General features: G+C 55.3%; 4 protein-coding genes across 4 annotated transcripts; 1 reads left to right on the top strand and 3 right to left on the bottom strand.

Moving 5' to 3' along the window:
• Positions 1-167: 167 nt before the first annotated feature.
• Kif21b (Kinesin-like protein KIF21B) lies at positions 168-5,744 on the bottom strand (the record flags this gene model as incomplete). The annotated part of the gene is made up of 4 exons (XM_032037725.2): positions 168-743; positions 795-5,041; positions 5,133-5,456; positions 5,579-5,744. The coding sequence occupies 4 exons, from the start codon at positions 5,742-5,744 to the stop codon at positions 168-170; spliced, it is 5,313 nt and encodes a 1,770-aa protein (XP_031883689.2).
• Positions 5,745-12,839: 7,095 nt separating this feature from the next.
• CGGC5_v009941 (uncharacterized protein) lies at positions 12,840-13,757 on the bottom strand (the record flags this gene model as incomplete). The annotated part of the gene is made up of 1 exon (XM_032019336.1): positions 12,840-13,757. One exon carries the CDS (start codon positions 13,755-13,757, stop codon positions 12,840-12,842), a length of 918 nt encoding a protein of 305 aa, XP_031883535.1.
• Positions 13,758-15,398: 1,641 nt separating this feature from the next.
• CGGC5_v009940 (uncharacterized protein) lies at positions 15,399-16,910 on the top strand (the record flags this gene model as incomplete). The annotated part of the gene is made up of 1 exon (XM_032019337.1): positions 15,399-16,910. The coding sequence occupies one exon, from the start codon at positions 15,399-15,401 to the stop codon at positions 16,908-16,910; it is 1,512 nt and encodes a 503-aa protein (XP_031883697.1).
• Positions 16,911-17,367: 457 nt separating this feature from the next.
• CGGC5_v009939 (putative aryl-alcohol dehydrogenase AAD14) lies at positions 17,368-18,525 on the bottom strand (the record flags this gene model as incomplete). Its single annotated transcript, XM_032019338.1, has 1 exon — positions 17,368-18,525. The coding sequence occupies one exon, from the start codon at positions 18,523-18,525 to the stop codon at positions 17,368-17,370; it is 1,158 nt and encodes a 385-aa protein (XP_031883533.1).
• Between the last annotated feature and the right edge of the window lie 590 nt (positions 18,526-19,115).

Raw genomic sequence — 19,115 nt, 5'->3', positions numbered from 1 at the left:
GCAGATGCAAGAATACAATGTCGCAAAGGGGGTAGTAGTAAGAGCCAGAGAAAAAGAATCAAACAACTCCCCTTCCCGACAAAAGAAACCACTTTTTTTTATGAAGAAAAAGAGTCCAGTCGAGCCCGGTCTCTTCGAGTGGGAAATCCCAGACAACAGGGCTTCGCCTAGAAGCAGTTGAGAGAACCCTTCTTTTTCTTCTTGGACAGAGCGTTCATGCGCTCCTCCAATAGACGTTGCTGGGCCTCGGCAGCCTGTCTCTTCTTGCGCTCCTCCTCCACGGCGTGAAGACTCCAGCGGTTGTCCGGCTGTGGTGTCGGCGCGGGACGGTCCTTGAGCTCCTTGATCTCGGCCTCCAGATCCGTGCAGCGCTTGCGCCAGGCATCGCTGTCTGCCTTGACCTTGTTGGACTGGCGTTCGAGGTCCGTGAGAGCCTCCTCGAGGGTCTGAGTGAGCTGCTTCTCGGCTTGGAGATGCTTCTCGATGGTGCGGATGCGGGCCTCCTGGTCCTCTTGGATTTGGTTGACAGCACCATGGTGGTCTTTGCTGGCGGGGCGGGTTCCTTGTGTAGGAGTGCTCGGCACTGTTCCGTTGGGACCGGCGTTGGCACCAGGGAGGGGCGGCAGAGGAATAGCCGGTGGAGGAGAAGGCAGAGAAGCAGCGGATGAGCTCTTGCGCAGAGGCGAGCTCATTGAGTTGGATCGCTGTACGTTGCCAGAGTTGGATACCTCGTCAAGCTTGGCCTGTGTCAAGTTAGATGTGCTGATCGGTGGGGGAGAGTAACAATCACGTACCTGAAGAGCGGCGTACTCGGCCCTAAGAGACTCCAACTCAGACTCGGCCTTGAACTTAGCAGCCTGCGCGTCCTCGATCTGAGCGTTGCGCTCGGTCTGCAGCGTGGACAGACGGTTGTTGGTCATCTGAACCTGATCGAAGTTGCTCTGAAGCTGATCCTCAAGTTCCTCCACGAGACGGGAGTTCTTCTTGTTCCTGTGTTCCAGGTCTCCGATCTTCTTGCGGATAGCAGACAGCTGGTCAGGAAGAGGAGCGGGGCTTCTGATAGGCTCGCCCTCTGCGGTGAGCAAGTCAGTGAGCGTCGACTTGGCCTGCTCCAACTCCTTGAGGATGTTGTCATTGATGGTCGACAGCTCAGTGACGTGCTTCTGGATCTCGCCCGACTTCTTCTGCTCCTCGGTCAAGGCCTTCTGGTCGGCGATGAGATCATCAATGCGCTCAGTGATCTTCTCGATGCTGACGTCGAGACCAAGAGCGAATGCGACCTGGGTAGCAACCTTCATAAGATCTTCCCGGGCGTCGTTGAGCTCACACTCGAGGAGTCTGACGTTCTCGGCGTGCTCATTCAGGAGAACAGCGACCTGTTCTTCGTAACCCTTCTGCTCTGACTGCTTCATCTCCTCCAGCTCCTTGGCGTGGTTCTCTTGCAGCAGCTTCATACCGTCTTGGTGGGTCTTGAGAGCCTGCTCGTGGGCAGCAATCTGGTTCTCCAGGTTTGAAATCAAGCTCTGCTGAGTCTTGGCTTGCGTCTCGTGCAGGTCACGGGCCTTAATAGCCTCCTCCAACTCCGCCTTGGTAGCTTCGTGGACGGCTTCGAGCTCGGAGACCTTGCTGGCGTTGGCATCAATAGCCGCCTTGTACTCGTTGATCTCATCGCGGAGGTTCTTGACCAGCGTCTCGTGCTTCTCCTCAATCTCCTTGACCTCTTCGTCACTTCGTGTAGCAGACTGCTCGACAGTTCTGGTGTTGAGAGAAGTGATCTCAGCCTCGAGCTCCTCGATTGTCTTCTTCATCTTGGCCTCCGTTTCTTGCATGGTGTCGAGAGCGGTCTGGTGCTTCGTCTGCCAGCTGGCCAGTTCGGTCTGGAGTTCAGTAATCTTCTTGTCGTTCTCCTCGGTCGTTGGCACTGCTCTGGTTTGAACGTCGGAGATATCTGTGGATGCCTCAGGAACAGCAGCAACGGCAGCGGCCGTGGCAGCGGCAAGCGCAGCCTCGTTAGCTTGAGGTGACGACTCGGTGTCATCTGCAGGAATCTCCTTCACGGCAGTTCGCAGGCTCTCGAGCTCGGCCATCAGTTTCTTTTCGCTGGCCTCGTGAGTCTCCCTCATATCCCTCATCTGCTTCTCATTTGCCTCCAACTGGTTCTTGAGGTTGGAAACGACAGACATGTCCATGGGAGAAGCCTTCAAACTGGAGCGCTCACGGGTGAGGCCAGAGATGATAGTCATCTTCGTCTCGATCTCCTTCTTGGTGGATGCAATGTCTGCCTCGAGTTCCTGGATTCTCTCAGAACGAGCGTGGAGTTCGTGCATGGCGGCGTTGAGGTTCAGCTCAAAGTTCTGCATGACATCGGGCTGCTCTTCGAAGTTCTCCGCGGCGATGTTACGGAGCGAGGCGAACGATCGGTGAGCGCGGTCGATAATCATGACATTCTGGCTGGATTTGCGGCGGATGACAGGTTGTCCGCTTCGCGGCGAGGTAACTTCCAAGGCCTTGGCTTGGGCAACCTCCGTCTTGAGCTCCTCGAGCATGTCCAGAGCCTCGTGGTGCTTCTGTTCAAGTTGAGTGTACTTGTCAGCCAGCTCCTTTTCGGCCTCCTCCTTCTCGGCTGCCAACATCTTGAACCTCTCAACCTCCGTTGCGAGGAGGTCCTGGTGCATAAGATCCTCGGTCGAAAGATGCTCGGGATCAGACTCTCCCTCGGGCTTAGCTGTGGCAGTCTCCGCATCAGAGGGATCGGCATTGGCAGGCGACTCCATGGCGGAGGACAACTCGGAAGACAAGGACCGAGACGAAAACTGGCCATTCTCTTTCAAATCGCTCGACCTTGCGTCGGAGAAGAAGGAAGGCGGTCTGGTGAGGTTGGGAGAAGTGACAGACATCATCGAGTCTCTGACCTTGCGTTCAGGGTGTCGTGACTCATCGATGGTGTCCTGAAGATCTGCGAGGGTGCGCAACGCTTCCTCGTACTTGGCGTTCAACAAGTCAAACTCGTTGATGGTCGTCTCATGCTCAACGCGTAGGTCGAGGAGCTCCTGGGTGACGTTTTCCAGCTTGTCTTGGACAAACTTGGATTGGGCGGGGCTTTGTGGCGGGTACTCATGCTTGTCGGTGTTCAAAGCCTTCTCATCAGCCTCAGGTGTCTTGACTCCGTTGGTCTTCTCCCCGTGTGGTCCGCCCTTCTCGCCTGAGTCGACGGCTTTGCTGGCTGCTGCCTCCTCCTCGACATTTTCGGGGATGACGTCGCGGCTCATACGGCTGACATGAGAGTGACTGCGAGAGTGATCGGCGATCTGTCGTCGTGCAAGACCATTCGGGCCCTCGGTCTCGGGTTCCGGGACCTTGCTATCGCCTTGGATGTGGTCTAATTCGGTCAAGAGAGAATCCAACTTTCCGAGCGATCGTTGACGCTCAATCACCTGCTCAAGTCGGTCAATCTCACGCTGCATCAGCTCGGCATCCTGGTCAGCCTCTGCAAGTCGCTCTTCCAGTGTCGAGATGTAGTCCTCGCAGGAAGCCTCGTTCTCTCGAAGGCGAGAAATTTCCTTGCGCAGTTCCACAATGATTGTCGCATTCTTCTCTTCGCCAGAAGTGTGACCGTCAAGCTTGTTCTCCAGGTCGTGGAGATAGTTCTCGGTGCTGGCTTCGCGATCCATGAGCTTTTGCAGGCGTGCTTGCAGTTGTGTGTTGATCGTCTCGATGTAAGTGCACTTCGTCTCCTTCTCCAACAGATTGGCTTCGGTATTCGACAATGTGCCGCGGGTACTCGACAGAGACTGCTCCAAGGTTTGAATGGTCTTCTCGTATTCTAGTACAACCTGCTCGACAGCGGCAGCAAACGAGTTTGATCGATTCAGTCGCTCTGTCGCAGTGTCGCCCAGTGACTCCTCAAGTTGATCGTTCTCGGCTTGCTCGTTGTCGCGGGCCTTGGCCATTTCTGCAATTAACTTCGCGTGACGTTGGCTAAGGGTCGTGTAGTTTTCTTGGGCGTCCAGCAGCTGGTTTTGCAGCTCGACTTCCCGCTCATTCTGTCGCTCGGACCTCTCACCTGCAGAGGCTGTGCGTCGCTCGCCCCCTCCCCGCTCAGCGCTACGGATTTGCTCCCGCAGGAAGGCTACCTCCGCCTTCAGACGATCAATGATAGCCTGCTTGTCACCTTCCTCGACCTGCTGGATCCGGGGCTTACTCTGGATAGCTCGGGCCCTCTGCGCATATTGGACGGTGTTTAGTGTTTCGCTCAGATGGAACTCGGCCGGCGTCACGCAAGCAATCATGTAAGTGATGGCATTCCCGCCCAGTGAGTCTTGGAGAAGACGGGTGAGCTTGGAGTCACGGTAAGAAACGTGCGATCCGGCTTGTCGTGAAGACAGTTGAGAGATGACCTTGCCGAGCGCGGCCAGACCAGCGTTGATGGAAATACCTTCCTTGGCACGCTCCCCTTGGGCACCGGTGTTCTTGAGTCGTTCACTACCAGCCAAATCAACGAAATGGAGTTTGCTGTCCGTTGTGACCCAGGTCTCAGATCCCGTCATAGCCTCGATCGGAACGGAAAATCGCTTGTCGGCACCATTTGAACCCTGCAAGCCGCTCTTTCGTTGCACCAAATTGAGACTGAATACGGCGTGAGACCGGGAAGACCTAGCATTAATAGCCGTCGCATCTGTCTGTCGAAGTGTCGAGCCGAAATTCAACGCATTCATGAGGTCGTCTACTGAGTTAATCTCGACTTGCCGCAGACCGGTGAGAATGATGTTGCCCTTGACGTCTTCGCGAATGGTAACGTTGGTGCGCTCATGTTGTGGAACGTTGTCTGGTACTAGCAGATCTCGCAGCTGCTCATTGTAGATTTCAACGTATGTGGCCTTCAACGACCAATTCCTCTCTGACGGTAAGCTCGATGCTCCTTGGGCAGAATATCGGTGTGGCGTCCGCAGCTGGGACATTGAACCGCGGTTGGCCTGCTTTTTTGAGATGACCGGCCCGTCGAGCTTCTCGAAGAGTGCCGTCGCCGCCCTGGGAATGACACCTAGAAAGCCTGCTGTCAGCTAAAGATCTATCGAAAAGAGAATCGCCTCGTGGTGTACGAGTTCGCGACATCGAGATGCGGTGCAACTTACCCATGATTTCGAGGTCGCCCTGTTCATTGGGCCCGGATGTGCCCATCGTGTACGACTTTCCAGCTCCTGATTGACCGTACGCCAAAAGCGAGACATTGTAACCTTGAATAAAGGCGTTGACGCAATCGCTCAGATACTCCCAGATTCCCTCTTGATCCACATCGGAGCCGAAGACACGGTCAAACACGAAAAGTTTCCTTCCTTGCGGGGAGTCGATTGCTATGTTGGTGTCTGTCGTGACCTGGACCATGGATCGCTGAAATCGTTGGGGAATCAATTCGTAACCCGGGTCTGTGGGCTTGAGTGCTGGCCGAACGCGCACGGCTGCGTGGTAGAAAGTCGGTGGTCAGTGGTGCGATGTTCTGTTTGCAGGAAAAGGGGGGGTAGGCGACGCGACGTCGTCACAAGCACAACGGACGACGATTCCGGCGGGAGAGCAAACTTACCAACTTTGACGGCGGTCCGGGCATCTTCGTCAGATGCTCTGCTACCACCGCCATGCTTGCTGGTCATGCTCAGGCGGCTATTACTTCTCGGTGACGGTCGCACCATGGCGCTCATCGGTCTTTGGGGTATTTGATTCCCGGGAGAGGCCGGCGGCGAGCTGGCCATGATGGGAAAGAGAAGAAGAAAGGCTTCGTACGGTCGGCGCGGGAGGAATTCGGTCCTCCTTGTATAAAGTTAGGCGCGAGGCCACAAAGTTGAACGAACTGGGGGTGTCGGGATTGTGCAATCCCCCGGGCGAGACCCTGTATCTTTGGCAGTATGAAGCACTGTTCAGAATCTGGTGCTGTTGTGCCGATGTCTCAAAAGTGTAATCGGATCGATGTGGGCGGTGGAATCAGGTGCGTGGAGAGTCCTAGTCGCGGAAATGTCGACTTCCATGCACTATTCTTATGCTTCGTTCGTGTCGTGGTCGAGGGGACCCGGTGTTTTGGTGGGAGTCGTTCGTGAGGTGATGAAGGAGCGGAAGGGGCTGCGTCTTCGTTCGCCGAGGCAGCGGTAGCGCAGCAGCGGCTTGATGAAGAGATGCAAACACGATCGTCATGCGGTCGAGAAGGAGAGAAAAATATAAACAAGGGAACACAAGAGCTCGCAGTGGCTGCTGTGGTTGCCGTTGCAGTGCGGAGCTGCTGTGCGTTGTCCAGCGTTGCTTGGGAGCGCGAGATTGTTGGAGATATTCGCAGGATAGGGTAGCCCGGGATAATTATCTGTTTTGTTGCGCGGCGTGCTGGACCAGTCGAATTGGATGGGGTGGCGTAGGGGAAAGGGGGGGCGTGGGCGGACGAGGGGGACGGGGTTCGTTCGTTCACTCGCTGCGGGTGCTGCTGCTGCTGCTGCTGGCTTTTGCTGTCCTCGTTGTGATGTGCTGTGCTGTGCTATGCCGTGCTGTTGCTCCTATTGAGCCGGTTGTGTGTGCTGGAGGTGAAGACGGGGGAGAGATTAATGGATTGGATTGGCCTAGGCTGCAGCGGACTGGCGTGGTGGTGGGTTAGCGTGGGCCAGCAAGCAGAGGGTCGGTCGGGTCAGGACAGGGGGCGACCAGGGGGAAAGCCAACCGTGGGTGGTGTTTATTTCGAAAGGTCGACAGGCCAGGCACCGTCTGCAGTCACGGTCTGCACAAGAGGAGAGGATGGGCGTGGATAAGGATGCTTGACCGGGGCGGGTGGATGTCTGGCAAATTAGAAGCGCGTCGGGGGTGGCTTCTGATTGGGAGGCGCGCAATGTGACGGATGCGCCCGTTCTCGCAGTCTGCGCAGTCGAGTCGTCTGCTGGGCCGATTTGGGGACGAAGGCAGCGTGAGAAGAGGGTCTCCTGCTGTTCTGGGAGTCGCGCACGTCGTTTCGTTTGCGAAATATCCCGGGCGATCGTCACTGTCTCAAATGCCACGATGCCGTTTTGGAGAGAGTTGATGCCGGGGAAGAGTCAGTTTGGTGGAGGAGGAGGAAGTGAGCAATGAGGCTGGCTGGAGCAGCGGAGGAGGAGAGAAAGAGGGAGGGACCTCGGGAGCTGGAGATGTGAAGAGGAGAAGAGGCAGACTGTGGAATACCAATCCAAACCACGAGACAGAGAAGGAACAGCAGCATGAAGCAAGAAAGGAGGAAAGAGGGAGGAGCAGGAGGGGAAGGAAGGAGCTGCCTTACTACGATACCTACCTTCCCTCTGGGAACCCTGAGAGAAGCATCAAAGGGGGCAGCAACGTCCAACAAACAAGACAGGCAGTCACATCGCAGCTGAATAGCAGTTGCAGTTGCAGTTGCAGTCGCAGTCGCAGTTGCAGGCGAGGTGGTCGGACTGGCCTCGCCTGTTTGGCCACAAGCAATCAATCGTCAGTGCCATCCCGAAGGCTTGAGGCTTAAATCAGGACAATAAGGTCACAGAGTGCAGGTCATTATTGCCTCCAATATCGCCGGTGGCCGAGGCATGGGGAGGCAGGCAATCAGCAGAGAGCCTATCCAGAGTCCCAGCCAACACGGCATTCACCACACTACATTCCACGGCCAACAACACCACTCAGCGAGTACAGAGTACAGATATCGAAGAAATGTCGACGATTCTGGCTATGTTTCCCGTGTGCCGTGTTGGAACGCCAAAAAGGCGTGAGAAAACGGCCGAGAGTCCGGCGTTCACTTTAGCGATACAGGGTCAAGGGTCCAAGTCAGGGGTGGCCATGCTTTTGAGGGGACCGTGTTATCCAGCACCTCAGTCCAGTGGCTCCAGTCCTCCAGTCGGAGTGCAGAGGGTGTCTCTCAAGCAAGACTGAGCGACGAGAAGCAAGAGCCGGGAGCTTGATCTCATTTGACAGGAAGCATTGGCTCGAATGTCTAGGGGCAGTTGGTCGCCCATTGATATTCCACTCATGGCGTAGGATATCCCGGCAAACACGTTTTGATGAGGCCGTCTCCCTTTCAGTCGAGGCTAAGGGCCACCGCCGACGACAAGGGCAAGCCCGATCGAGGCGGTCGACGACCAGGAGCCTGGCTCTGAGAGAGAGAGAGAGAGATGCTGTTTAGCTTTGGTGGTGTTCCTCCAGGAATCCGCTGTCAGTCAGTCAGGGGATGGTGTCAAGTGGGAGCCGAAAACGTGACTGCAACGCAACGCAACAACAGCAAGCGCGGAGGGGGCCAAAGGGACAGAGAATATCGGTAAAAACGAGCAACAATCAGGAAGAGAAAAAAAAAAACAGTGAAAGATGATGGTGGGGCGCAACTGCACGGAAAAGAGGCCAAGCCACTTGGGCCCGATGTCCAGACCAGGGGAGCCTGGGGGAGGCCAGGCGGGGCATTCAGGTGCGCGCTAGCCGAATGCGGCATTAGCGAGTGACAACCCCCGTCCTGGCAGTCACCAGTCGAGCAGAAAACAGAAAGAACTGCACGACCGGCGACTGCCAACTGAGATGAGTTTTAGGGCGGCAGCAACAGCGCAGGCACCACGAGACTGGTGACTGCCCACCTTTCCTGCCTTTTTACCTAGGTATCTATCTGCAAGGCACAGGAACGATAGGCAGGCACAGGCAGGTACGATCAGTTCGTGGTTTCTGTTTCCAATTCGGAGAGCAGCACCTAATACCAAGTATGCAGAAGGAAAGAACACGCCCAGCACCAGCACCTGGCACTGGCAGTCACGCTTGCCAAAGTCACATCCAACTCGCATCCACACCGGACGCAGGGACCATCGTGCTGCCCTGCCTGCCCTGTGCTGCCACCTGCCCTGCCCTGCGAGATGCGGGCTGTCACGGCTGTCCACTGGCAACTGCCCACCCACCGCCGACTGCACGCCTCGCCTCAGTCACAATTCCCGGTCCACCTGTTCCACTTCAGTGTGAAAGGGTTGCTGGTGGATGACTTCTCGCTCCTCGCAACCTTCGATATGCCCCGTTGAAGCGACAACTGCCCCCAAAAAACAAGCAGCAACTTGACTGAAACAACAAAACAACACTCCCCATCCTTGTACCGGTACTTCGGTCCGCTTGCTCATCTTCTCTCGGCAGGACCCTTTTTTTTCTCGGACATCTTACACCTCAGGATCCCGTCTCTCGGGTCCTTCCTACAGGGCAGACAGACGGATGGATGCCGCCAAAGGACGGGAACCTTCGCTGGGCTGACTGAGAGGTTGAAAGGAAGCCGAACTTTCTGTCATTGATCCTCGACGCTCAATTTTTCGAAATACGCGCCTGTCGTATTACTACGTTCTCACAAGTCCAACATCTCAAATCGACGCGACCTGGCGGTGATTAATCGCGTTCCAGCAACCTGAAGAGCGCAGAGAGCCCCGTCCGCCTGCAGCTACGTGCGAAAACTCGTCAGATTTCTGCACCAACAATGCTTCCGACATTTCTTTTTTCTCTCCATACGAATGAATACATCGCCGAGGTTTCCAGGATCCGAAAGCACCGTCGGAAAATGGGTTGTTCAGCAGTTCGCCTGAGCTATCCAACAATTACCACAAAGCTGCTTTGACGAACACGCATTCCGAAGGACGCACCGCCCTCAGTCATCGTTCAGCGGCCAGTTTATCAGCAACCAATGGCACTGCACCGACGGCGCACCTTGACGAGCCGGTCGCAAATATACTTCCGGCCGAGGTCCCGTCTCACCAGCTCTGCCGGTTTCTGAGACGTGACAGCCATGTACCGACCGTCCGTCCCGCTGCATCCCTATTCGTACGCTACCTTACTTGTACGTATCCTTGAGGAAGCCACTCCACTGCCGTGGGAGAACCAGACTGGCGGGAGCAGTCTTCTGGACCCGAGACAACAGCTCAGCTGGTCAAACTGTTCGTCTTGCCGAAACTGGATAAGAAGGTCTGGGAGCTTGAGCTGCAACTCGAGCTGCGATTGAGCCGAGAGGGAAGACGAATAGAGGCAAATGACGACTTGGCCTACTGCTTGGGGCCTCCAACCGAATCTCGGATCGAATCGTCGTTTTCGCCCATCAGCGCCTCTGCTCTTGTTCCGAGACTCTAGCCAACGTCCGGGCAAGCCGGCAACACGGCTGCTGTCTGCTCGGTATGGATGGATTGGAATCCCAAGGCCGGCTTCATTACACTCATGAATCATTCCACGTCGAGCAGCAGCCCCAGGCAGACTCCATGATTCGTCCCCCAGAATCCCCGACTCGCTGTCGATGGACAATCTAGACAATACCGGATCCGACCATCAACTCCCGTCTTGAGGCATTGGTCGACCTTCCCGTCAATCTCACCCCAAACCTTATGCATCGTTGCTAACGCGCTTTCCCAGCGTGCCATCTCACCTGGCCCGCGGCTTGCATCGCCATCCTATCGTCCGTATCTCATAATCGGCCCACAACTGACGCCTCCATCGTATCCAACACTTTTCAAGAGCTGACAAACGTGCATTGGATCCTTCCAAGAAGAATCCTCCGAATTCTTGCAGCACATCTCCAGCCACTGCAAACTCAAAACTGTCCGCGTTCCACCGTGCGCACGTCTTCGACGTCGCTCTCCAGGGGGCACACGCAGGAAAAAGGGGCCTGGTGGCTCGCTTGCCAATCCCATCATCCCATCCAGACATTTGTTTGGCCCCCCACGAGGTCTGAGACCTGAGAACTGCGTTCTTGGACTCCGGGAGCGACGCAAGAAATCAAGAAAAAACAGACATCCGAGTCCGACAGACGAAGAGGACGGTCCGTGTGACATCTTGAGCTGTCTTGACTTACCGCCGCTACTGCATCGCGAAAGAGAGCCCCGAGTCTTCCAGCATCCATCGCTTCTGTCACCAAACCCACTCAAGTCTGTCTGACCACAGTCCGCATTCGAATTCGATTCTAGAATCACCTGGCCTGCAGGTCGCGAATCTCACACGCTTCCGTGCCGTCTGCAGCATCGGCTCGCGGGGCCTCCGCGCTGACGACCCTCAACTGTCGATAGACTTCATCCTGCCATCCCTGCGACGCTCTTGTTTGATTACCATACCAACTCCACGTGCGTCCACTGCAAATACCAACGTTCATCCCTATCTTGGGGGGATATAACGCACATTTTGATATGGCCCCCAAAACCTCTTGCATCGCGGAAGTGTAGCACTCTGATCCTGCGACCCAATTTCCTGCTCTGCATTGTCCACGGCTCAACGAGACTTCCTCCATCGACGATAAAGCCACATTATCGCATAAATCATGACACACCCTACGGGGTTCAGAAGAATGATTTGACTGTAAGAATGCCAGGAGACCCTGATAATATCAACCCCGAAAACCTGCACATCCCCAGCTAGGCCCAGCGGACTGCTCTCCCCGTCCGCATGAGCACAAGCCAGCGGCCTGCTCGTTCACCTGCTGCTGTGGTGGTGGCGGCAACCCACGAACCGTCGCACGCTTTTCTTAGCTGCAGGTTCACGCACGGCACGCAGGGTCATGGTGGCTTGCCGCCGTCTCTTCTCCTCCTCGCCCCGCCGTTCTCAACTGCTCCCGCAATTGAACACAGCGGTTCATGTTTCACCATGCGCCGCCCATCTCATCACCATTCACTCACTTACATTCCTCGCCAAATCCTCTCGCAATCGGATAGCCTTTCGGGATGACTGATCCACCGGTAAGCCAAATCGGTCCTGCCCTTCCCGCTGTCCGTTCCCGTCTTGCTGCGTGCCGGACGAACCCAAAGATAGCAGCAAGATTTTAGTTGCGTCATATTACGAGTTCGAACTCTGCGTGGTGGATGAAGCCACGGCAGGTTTTGTGAAACCACTTGAAGACATTTGAGATCTTGTCAAACCGACAAGCCACGCCAGAACCAAAGGAAAGGCCCGTCTGTTCCGAACTCGGTTCCAGCCGTTTTCTCCGTGGCATTGCGTCTGCAGATACAACGTAGCTCTTGCAGCTTGCAGTAGTTGACGTCGGCAAATGGGACGCAGTCTGCACGCGGGCAGACCGTTTCCTTCTTTACGTCTGATCTAACTTCCATCACGCAGGAGTGAACAGGTATCGGAGATTTTGATTGTCAATCGGTTTTCAGCTGGCGTGTCGTTCATCGCGTCCGCAACTCAGCAGCCGGGCGAGCCGTTCCTGGGTGGCGGCAACGTCAGCCAACTGTAAGCAGTTCGTGATCTTACATTCGTTGGATGTCTTGCTGGAATTCATCGGTCGTCACTCCCTAGTCATTCTGGCACACTCGCCCCAAACTGTTTCTTGCACAGAAGCGTGATTTAGCCCAGTACCATAGCCTCAAGTGACGATGCTGACTCTTCGCTGCGCCCATGACTTGAGGCCTCTGCGACGGCTTGGGCCATTTTACCCCGCAAGTCCGCAAGGAATATGAGAAATTACCCTGATTCTCGTCTTCCGGTCCTTTGGAAGCTTGTCTACTGACGCTCAAGGGTGTGCCCTGATCGGTGTTTGCTCTGCTATCACCGCACGGTGCAAAACTGCAGTTCAATGACATTGCTCAACCTTATTATCTGTCGCTTCCTAGTCTGCAGTGATTTCAACTCGGAACTTCCGAAGCGTTCAATTACTCTGACTCTCATCATGCGTCACCCTCGGTCATATGAACCGATAACGAACTTGTTTCAACATATCGTGGTTGTGGTCTGAAATCGTGATAGTGGTTCTACTCGTGAAATGTTCTCATCGCTAACAGTTTCGCTTCATTACCGCATGCTCATGCTTCTATGGGTATCAACTCGTGTCTGCTCAAAGGCAAGTGGCCGTCCGTTTCATGAAATACAACAATCCCTCTTCTCGATGCTCAATTGCCGTCAAATATACGGTCAGGTCGTTCAGATTCCGGTACGGGCGAAATCCCATTCTGCCTCCCCTTCGCCGTGGTATTCGTATCCGACGTCACAAGCCCCTTCGTGAAACTCCCAGGCTGGTCGCTCAGGTGGTGACAATCGCAGGAATTCATCTTCGTAAATGCCAATAACTTATTCAGCACCGTAAACTCGACCTTGAGCTTGATGCTGTACACCAACGGCTTGCTCGTCGTCTGGAACACAAAGTTGTTCGTGTACTCCAGCACCACCAGCCCAACATCCAGCAGGAACACCAGCACGAACAGGCTTAGCAGGTACCACGATATCAACCTCGCCGAGCGCGTCTTGAACGCGAACAGCGGCCGCAGGTTGTACCACCCCTGCCGCGCAAAGATCCCCGTCAGCAACGTCTCCTGCAGCGTGAACACCACGATGGACACCTTCTCGTACACCCCGTACCGCTCGATCCACGCCGCCTGCGCGTCCCGCGGCGTCGCCCAGCAGAGCACCCACAGTACCGCCATCGGCACGTGTATCGCGCACCCGTCCGTCACGATGAGCGCCAGCACGAGGCGCGTCCAGGTGCGGTTGTACACGACGAGGTGCAGGCGCGACCACAGCACGACGGACTGGCCGGTGACCATGGCGCACCAGGCGGCGACGGCGAAGGCGCCGGGGACGACGGTGCCGCTGCGGCGGAGGTAGCGGACCAGCGAGACGATGGCGTGCACGAAGATGCCGGAGTTGGCGACCAGCATGGCCCAGAAGTAGCGGCCGCGGCGCTGGCGGAAGGTGGTGAAGATGAGGACGTAGATCTCGACGGCGTTGTAGATGCCCGCGGTCGCGAGGGCGGTGATGGCCATGGCCTCTTCGCGGGAGAGGTCGATGGAGCCTTTGATGTTTTCTGCCATTTTTCTGCCTTGCCTCCGAGCGGAGCGGCAGCGGCGGCGGACCCGCGGAGGGTTGCGGACGTGTGGGATGGTGATTGGGGGTGTGGAGGTTGCGAGGCGGATGGCTCCGGCGGGATGGGGCTCTCGGTGGCGGGGTGTTCGGACGTGATGTTTCTTTTCGGCTGGTTTGTGTCGTTTGGTTTTCGTTCCCGCTCACCCCCTTTGGAGGGCAGACCCGCGGCTCAGGTATATAATGCCGTCGTGATGGATATGTAAGCCAAGATAGCCTGCCAAGAATCTTGGGCTTCGGTTTCGTGAACAGCCCATCGGGTGGGATACGGGAGCAAGCTTTCACAGACGGCCGGCGCTGGTAAGACAGAGTGTGGAGGAGATAGGGCAGAATGGATCCCACGGGGTGACCCGTTCCATCCTATAAGGCCCCAGAGGATGATATTTCCTGCCCGTCTAACCTTGACGGGGACCCCAGGGGCTGCAAGGTTGGTTCATGACATTTAGTTCCCGGTAAGGCATTAGTCGGAATTTAGGTTTTGCAAGACTCAGTTTGTTGAAACACTATTGGAGAGCAGCGTCGTGTACATACCTCTTACTTCAGCAATTGATGTGTCCAATTCTTACGAATAGAGAAACAGCCTCGGTGCGATGCTGGTCAATGACTCGCCGGCTTACCCCAAGGCGGTAGAGTTGTCGTCCATCTTCCCAGCACGCAGGGCAGAGTTCGTTGGTCTTTGCTCGGGAGCCAATGGGGCTCAAGCCTAGAGGGGTTGGACGCTGGGATGATGTTAGTTGGTCGAGATGCTCTCTCGTGCGGAGGAAGCGAGAGATAGGATCTGTTGGGTCGCGATTGGGATGGAGTGATGTGATGAAGTCGGGCAGCTAACCTAATCTTGAGGTTGCTCAAGTCGTCACCTGCTGACTGAACCTAGTAGCCGACATCAAAGTCCTAAATCGTGTTAGAGGGCGGACGTGTTCGGGACTGTTTTTCCGAGTTGGTTAGAAAGTGGTCATTGGCGCCTCATTTAAACGCCGCTGCTCGATGTGAAAGACATCGGTATAACTGAAAGAGACACAAGCGAAGCTTCGGATTCAGGACGTCGGAAGATGCGGTCGGCTTTTGTGTTGTTCCCTATTTCTTCTCATCTACTGTACAGCAAGATTCTAAACGTATGCAGGGCACGCATACCCATCTGTGTCATCAGTAAATCCAAAGAGGTGAAAGTCTATCGACAAGTGCCTTGAGGAGATGCGGTCGGCGTTGGAAATCCGGGGGCGGGTCCCTTCCGGTCGATGATGTGTCATTGGTTGCTCCACACTGCCGAAGACGTGGAGTTCAAGAACGGGCGAGGAGAAAGTCTGCAAAGGACGGGAAGGTACTGGGCGGCCGTGACTCGGCTCCGGACTGCTACCATGATCTCTTGCGGCAGATGTGGTCCGGCATGCGCCGCACTCTAGCCCAGATGGGACATCAACTCCACGGGTGAGGCCAAATTTAACATGCATAAAACATGGGAGACATCACATCATTCGGCTCCCACATGATGCTTAACTATTCTTTCTTTCATCTTCACCACCCCAACTCTAAATTCGGCAGGCAATGCTGCTGGGGTCGCAGTAATCTTCGCATTTTTTATTTTCACGCACAAAATGGGTAATTGGGGTACTTCTATTTCTTCCTCGTCCTCCTCTGCGTCCTCCAACGTAGATCAAGACCTCATTCTCTGGACAGAGGATCTAGATTTTGAAGAAGATCCAGTGTATACCAAGCAAGCAATCGCCTCACAGATTTCCAACAACATCGTCCCGGAAATGTACGACTCCCACCCGAAGCCGTACTGCATCTGGTACTACCTCGGCAGCGAGGACACCTACCGGCGCCTAGCCCGGCGCTATCCGGAGATGCGGTACCACGTCGGCCGGGCCTGCGCCGCGGCCGGCTACGCCAAGCTCTATTTCGAGCTCAACCTCCTCCCGGACATATCCATCGCCGAAGAGGCGCGGGATGCGCGGGACGCGGGGGCGCCCGACGTCGATGTCGCGGGTGCGGATGCAATTTTCAGGGCCATTGTCGAGCAGCCTGTGAGGTATGCTGTCATGGACGACTACACCTGCACGGTCAATCTGGAGAACCCGGAGAGGAGGATCAGGGTCGGGTTGAACGGGGACACGGCGTTGAGATCGGCTTTGTTTGCGGATGTGGAGAAGTTGACGCCGGCGGATTGGAGTCAGGGGCTGATGTGGTTTGACATAACCGGAGAGGGCGTCGGGGTTAATCCTGACATGGCGAGGCTGCCGCGAGAGTTTGCGTGGTTGCTGTATGAGCCATTGCCTGTGGATCTGCCGACGGCAAGGAAGGATGTGTTGATTTTGATGGCGGCATGGGAAGGGAATGTGGATCGCTACGTGAGGCTGCGGAGGCCTGTTCTTGCGGAGAAGAGGGAGTCTTTGGCGGTGATGAGGGGGATCCAGCATAGTACGACGTTTGCAAAGTGGTGGGCGGTTCACGATGAGGAGATGGGCAGGATGGGATGTTATGGGAGAAAAATCCGAAGAGCCGTCACAGCGAGGTTTATCATGGATAACGACCTATCTCGAGTTGGACCTGAGGCGGTGGACAGGGAAGACGTGGCGGATCTGATTTGGCACCCAAAGATTCCCGAAGAAAATACCCTGAGAGAACTCCTTGTCCGACGGCCGAACGCCAAAATGCAGGTCATCATGGCTGCCATTGCGGGACAATACACCGGGACTTACTTGGAGTTGAAGCCTTATATCTCGGATAGGAGCCTACAACGCCATGCAATGGATTGCGGCGTTGATCTGACATTGTCCGAGACCAATGGCTCAGGCTTTCCGCAGCTTCAGTTGAGTCCTCGCTGCCAAGAACGATCAAGGGACTTACCGGGGGGCTTGGACGGCAACTTCTGGTTCGATGATGGAGGTGGTCAATATGGATACGCCTGGACAAAAGGATACAACAGGATTGCCGAGGAAATGGCAAGATGGGAACTGTACGTCTGCGCCCCTGACGGACTAAGAGAGCAAGCAGCGGTCGCCGGAGGTACTGAACTTTACTGGGAGTGGAACATGATCGACACTTGGAGGGACTCTTTGCCTTGGAATCGTAGAGACGAAGGCAAGGAGGGTAGCAAACAGTAGCCCCCCCAATCAAATGCTTTTGCTATGTTAAAAAAGATACGATTTCACAAATCACGCGTCGGGAAGGCTGGTTGTATGCCATGGTAGACAACGATGCTTGCCGTTCATGTTAGAGAACGATTGGCTCCTATCGATCAAAGTTTAGATACAGATCGGTGTGCGTTTTGCTTTGAGTCTAGCCCGGCGACGAAGAAGTTTAAGTTGTGTGATGACAACACCCCGAGACCAGACGAACCCCTGCATGGCACAGAGTTAGCAACCTGCATTATAACCTTGTCGTGGGTCTTGGTAATGACTCGGTTCTAAATAAGCGCTTCTTTGTGGTTTGGCGTAGTATTGGTTGCATGCCTACAGACGCTGTTCTGCAGGCTGACCTCGAGTGTTTCAACAATTTCTGTGACATTTTCTCAATCCATACTGGTAAGCAGCTCGGAGGCTCATCGACACCTCCGTCAAATCATGGCTCGTATCCAATAGCTCTTGAGCTTTGCACAAACGCCAAAGGCCCAGCTCGAGATAGCAGAGCGCTGGGCTGGCCCGAAACCTTCGGGTCCTCCCCAATGAAGTTGCTCGGAAACCCGGGATCAAACGGCCTCACAGCCTCCAACCGGCGCACTTGGTCCTCCGTCAGCCTGATCTTCAGCGCCTGTATGTTATCCTCCAAGTATTTCACCTTCCTCCCACCCACGAGCGGGAAGACGTTTGGCGTTTTGCTCATTAAGTACGCGAGCGCAATCGCTGTGACGGACTCGATGCCGTGTTCTGCGGCCACCTCGGCCAGAACCTCGCTCATGCGCACCTCCTCAGCGGTCTGGTTCTCCGTCATGTCGCCGCTGAAGAGGCTGCGCAGGCTCTCGCCCCACTTCTTGCGTTCATCGAGCTCCTTTTTGCTCTGGAATTTGCCCGCGCCGAGAACGTCCCAGGGAGCCAGGGCCATGCCAAAGTGGCGGGCCATCGGGATGATCTCGCGCTCAAAGTCGCGGTTCATGACGTTCCACCGGCCTTGGTAGATGCAGAAGGGTGTCTTGCCCTGCAGACTGGCGTAGGTGTTTGCCGCGCCCACGATCCACGCCGGGGTATCAGAAATTCCTAGGTAGAGGACTTTGCCCTGGTCGACGAGCGCATGCATGCTGTCCATCACCTCTTCTATCGATGTAGTGTGGTCCCACCAGTGAAGGTACAAGATATCGATCCAGTCGGTCTGCAACTTGGCCAAGGAATCGCGGACGCTCATGTGTAGACTGCGGCGATGGTTCCCGCAATGATTGGGCGTCTTTCCTTTCCCGAGAGCATGAGATCTGTACTCGGAGGTGAACTTGGTTGCGATGACGAGCTGGTCTCTGTTACCCCTCAGCTTCATCCACTCGCCTAACCAGGCCTCGGACTGCTCGTTTTGGTAATCGTTGGCCGTATCGATGAAGTTCCCGCCCGCAGCGACGAAAGCGTCAAGAAGCTCAAAGGCCTGCTCCTTGTTCATGCTGCCCATGAAGCTTGACCAGGCGTCGCCGATCGACATACCGCCCAGTTGGAGCGGTGATACCCGGAGACCGCATTTGGGCGAAAGAATGCGGTATCGACCGAGTTCAGTAGGGGGTTCCGGGGGAGCGAAGTCCATGGTAGAGGTATACACGGTTCAGTTGGAATCGAATTGATCGTGGGAGGTTGAGGGATGTAGGGGGGGTACAGTTTTCCACTTTTGCTATTTTCTGGAAATGTTCCTGCTGAGTGATGATGGGAGATAAACCCAAAGGAAAGATATCGGTTTAAGTAATGTCAAGACCCGAAACCGAGCTGTTGACCATTGTCTGGCGTGTTGGCTTTGCTTCTCCATCAAGCAAAGTGTCAGGTGGAGACGGATGGCGGTAACCGGGCTTAAACCAAGTTAAGTCCAGATTCTCGCTGACACCTGCTCTGAACTTACTCTAGAGTCTGAGAAGCGTGTCTTTGAGCTAGATTGTATCTACGTTCGACATACGGGCCTGCCTACCGAGTGCATGAAAGGGAAATTGAGGGTGATTGCCACGTACAGCTATTCTCACGGCCGGAAGTCAGGATACAGTCCAATCAGTAGTGACTGGGTATCAAAAGTTTGATTGTCTACCAAAGATATATGGTTACAAAATAAGTACAGTCTAGATCAATAATCTATAGAGCGGTCGGTTGCCCAAATCCACCTCCGCCTTGATTGAGTGAGGCGTTGTCGTT

Source organism: Colletotrichum fructicola, assembly GCF_000319635.2.
Source record: "Colletotrichum fructicola Nara gc5 chromosome Unknown KSG_Nara_v1_contig05, whole genome shotgun sequence".
In the NCBI taxonomy this organism is placed as follows: Eukaryota; Fungi; Ascomycota; class Sordariomycetes; order Glomerellales; family Glomerellaceae; genus Colletotrichum; species Colletotrichum fructicola.
Note: the sequence above shows the minus strand (reverse complement) of the source record. Positions and strands in the feature narration are given on the sequence as shown.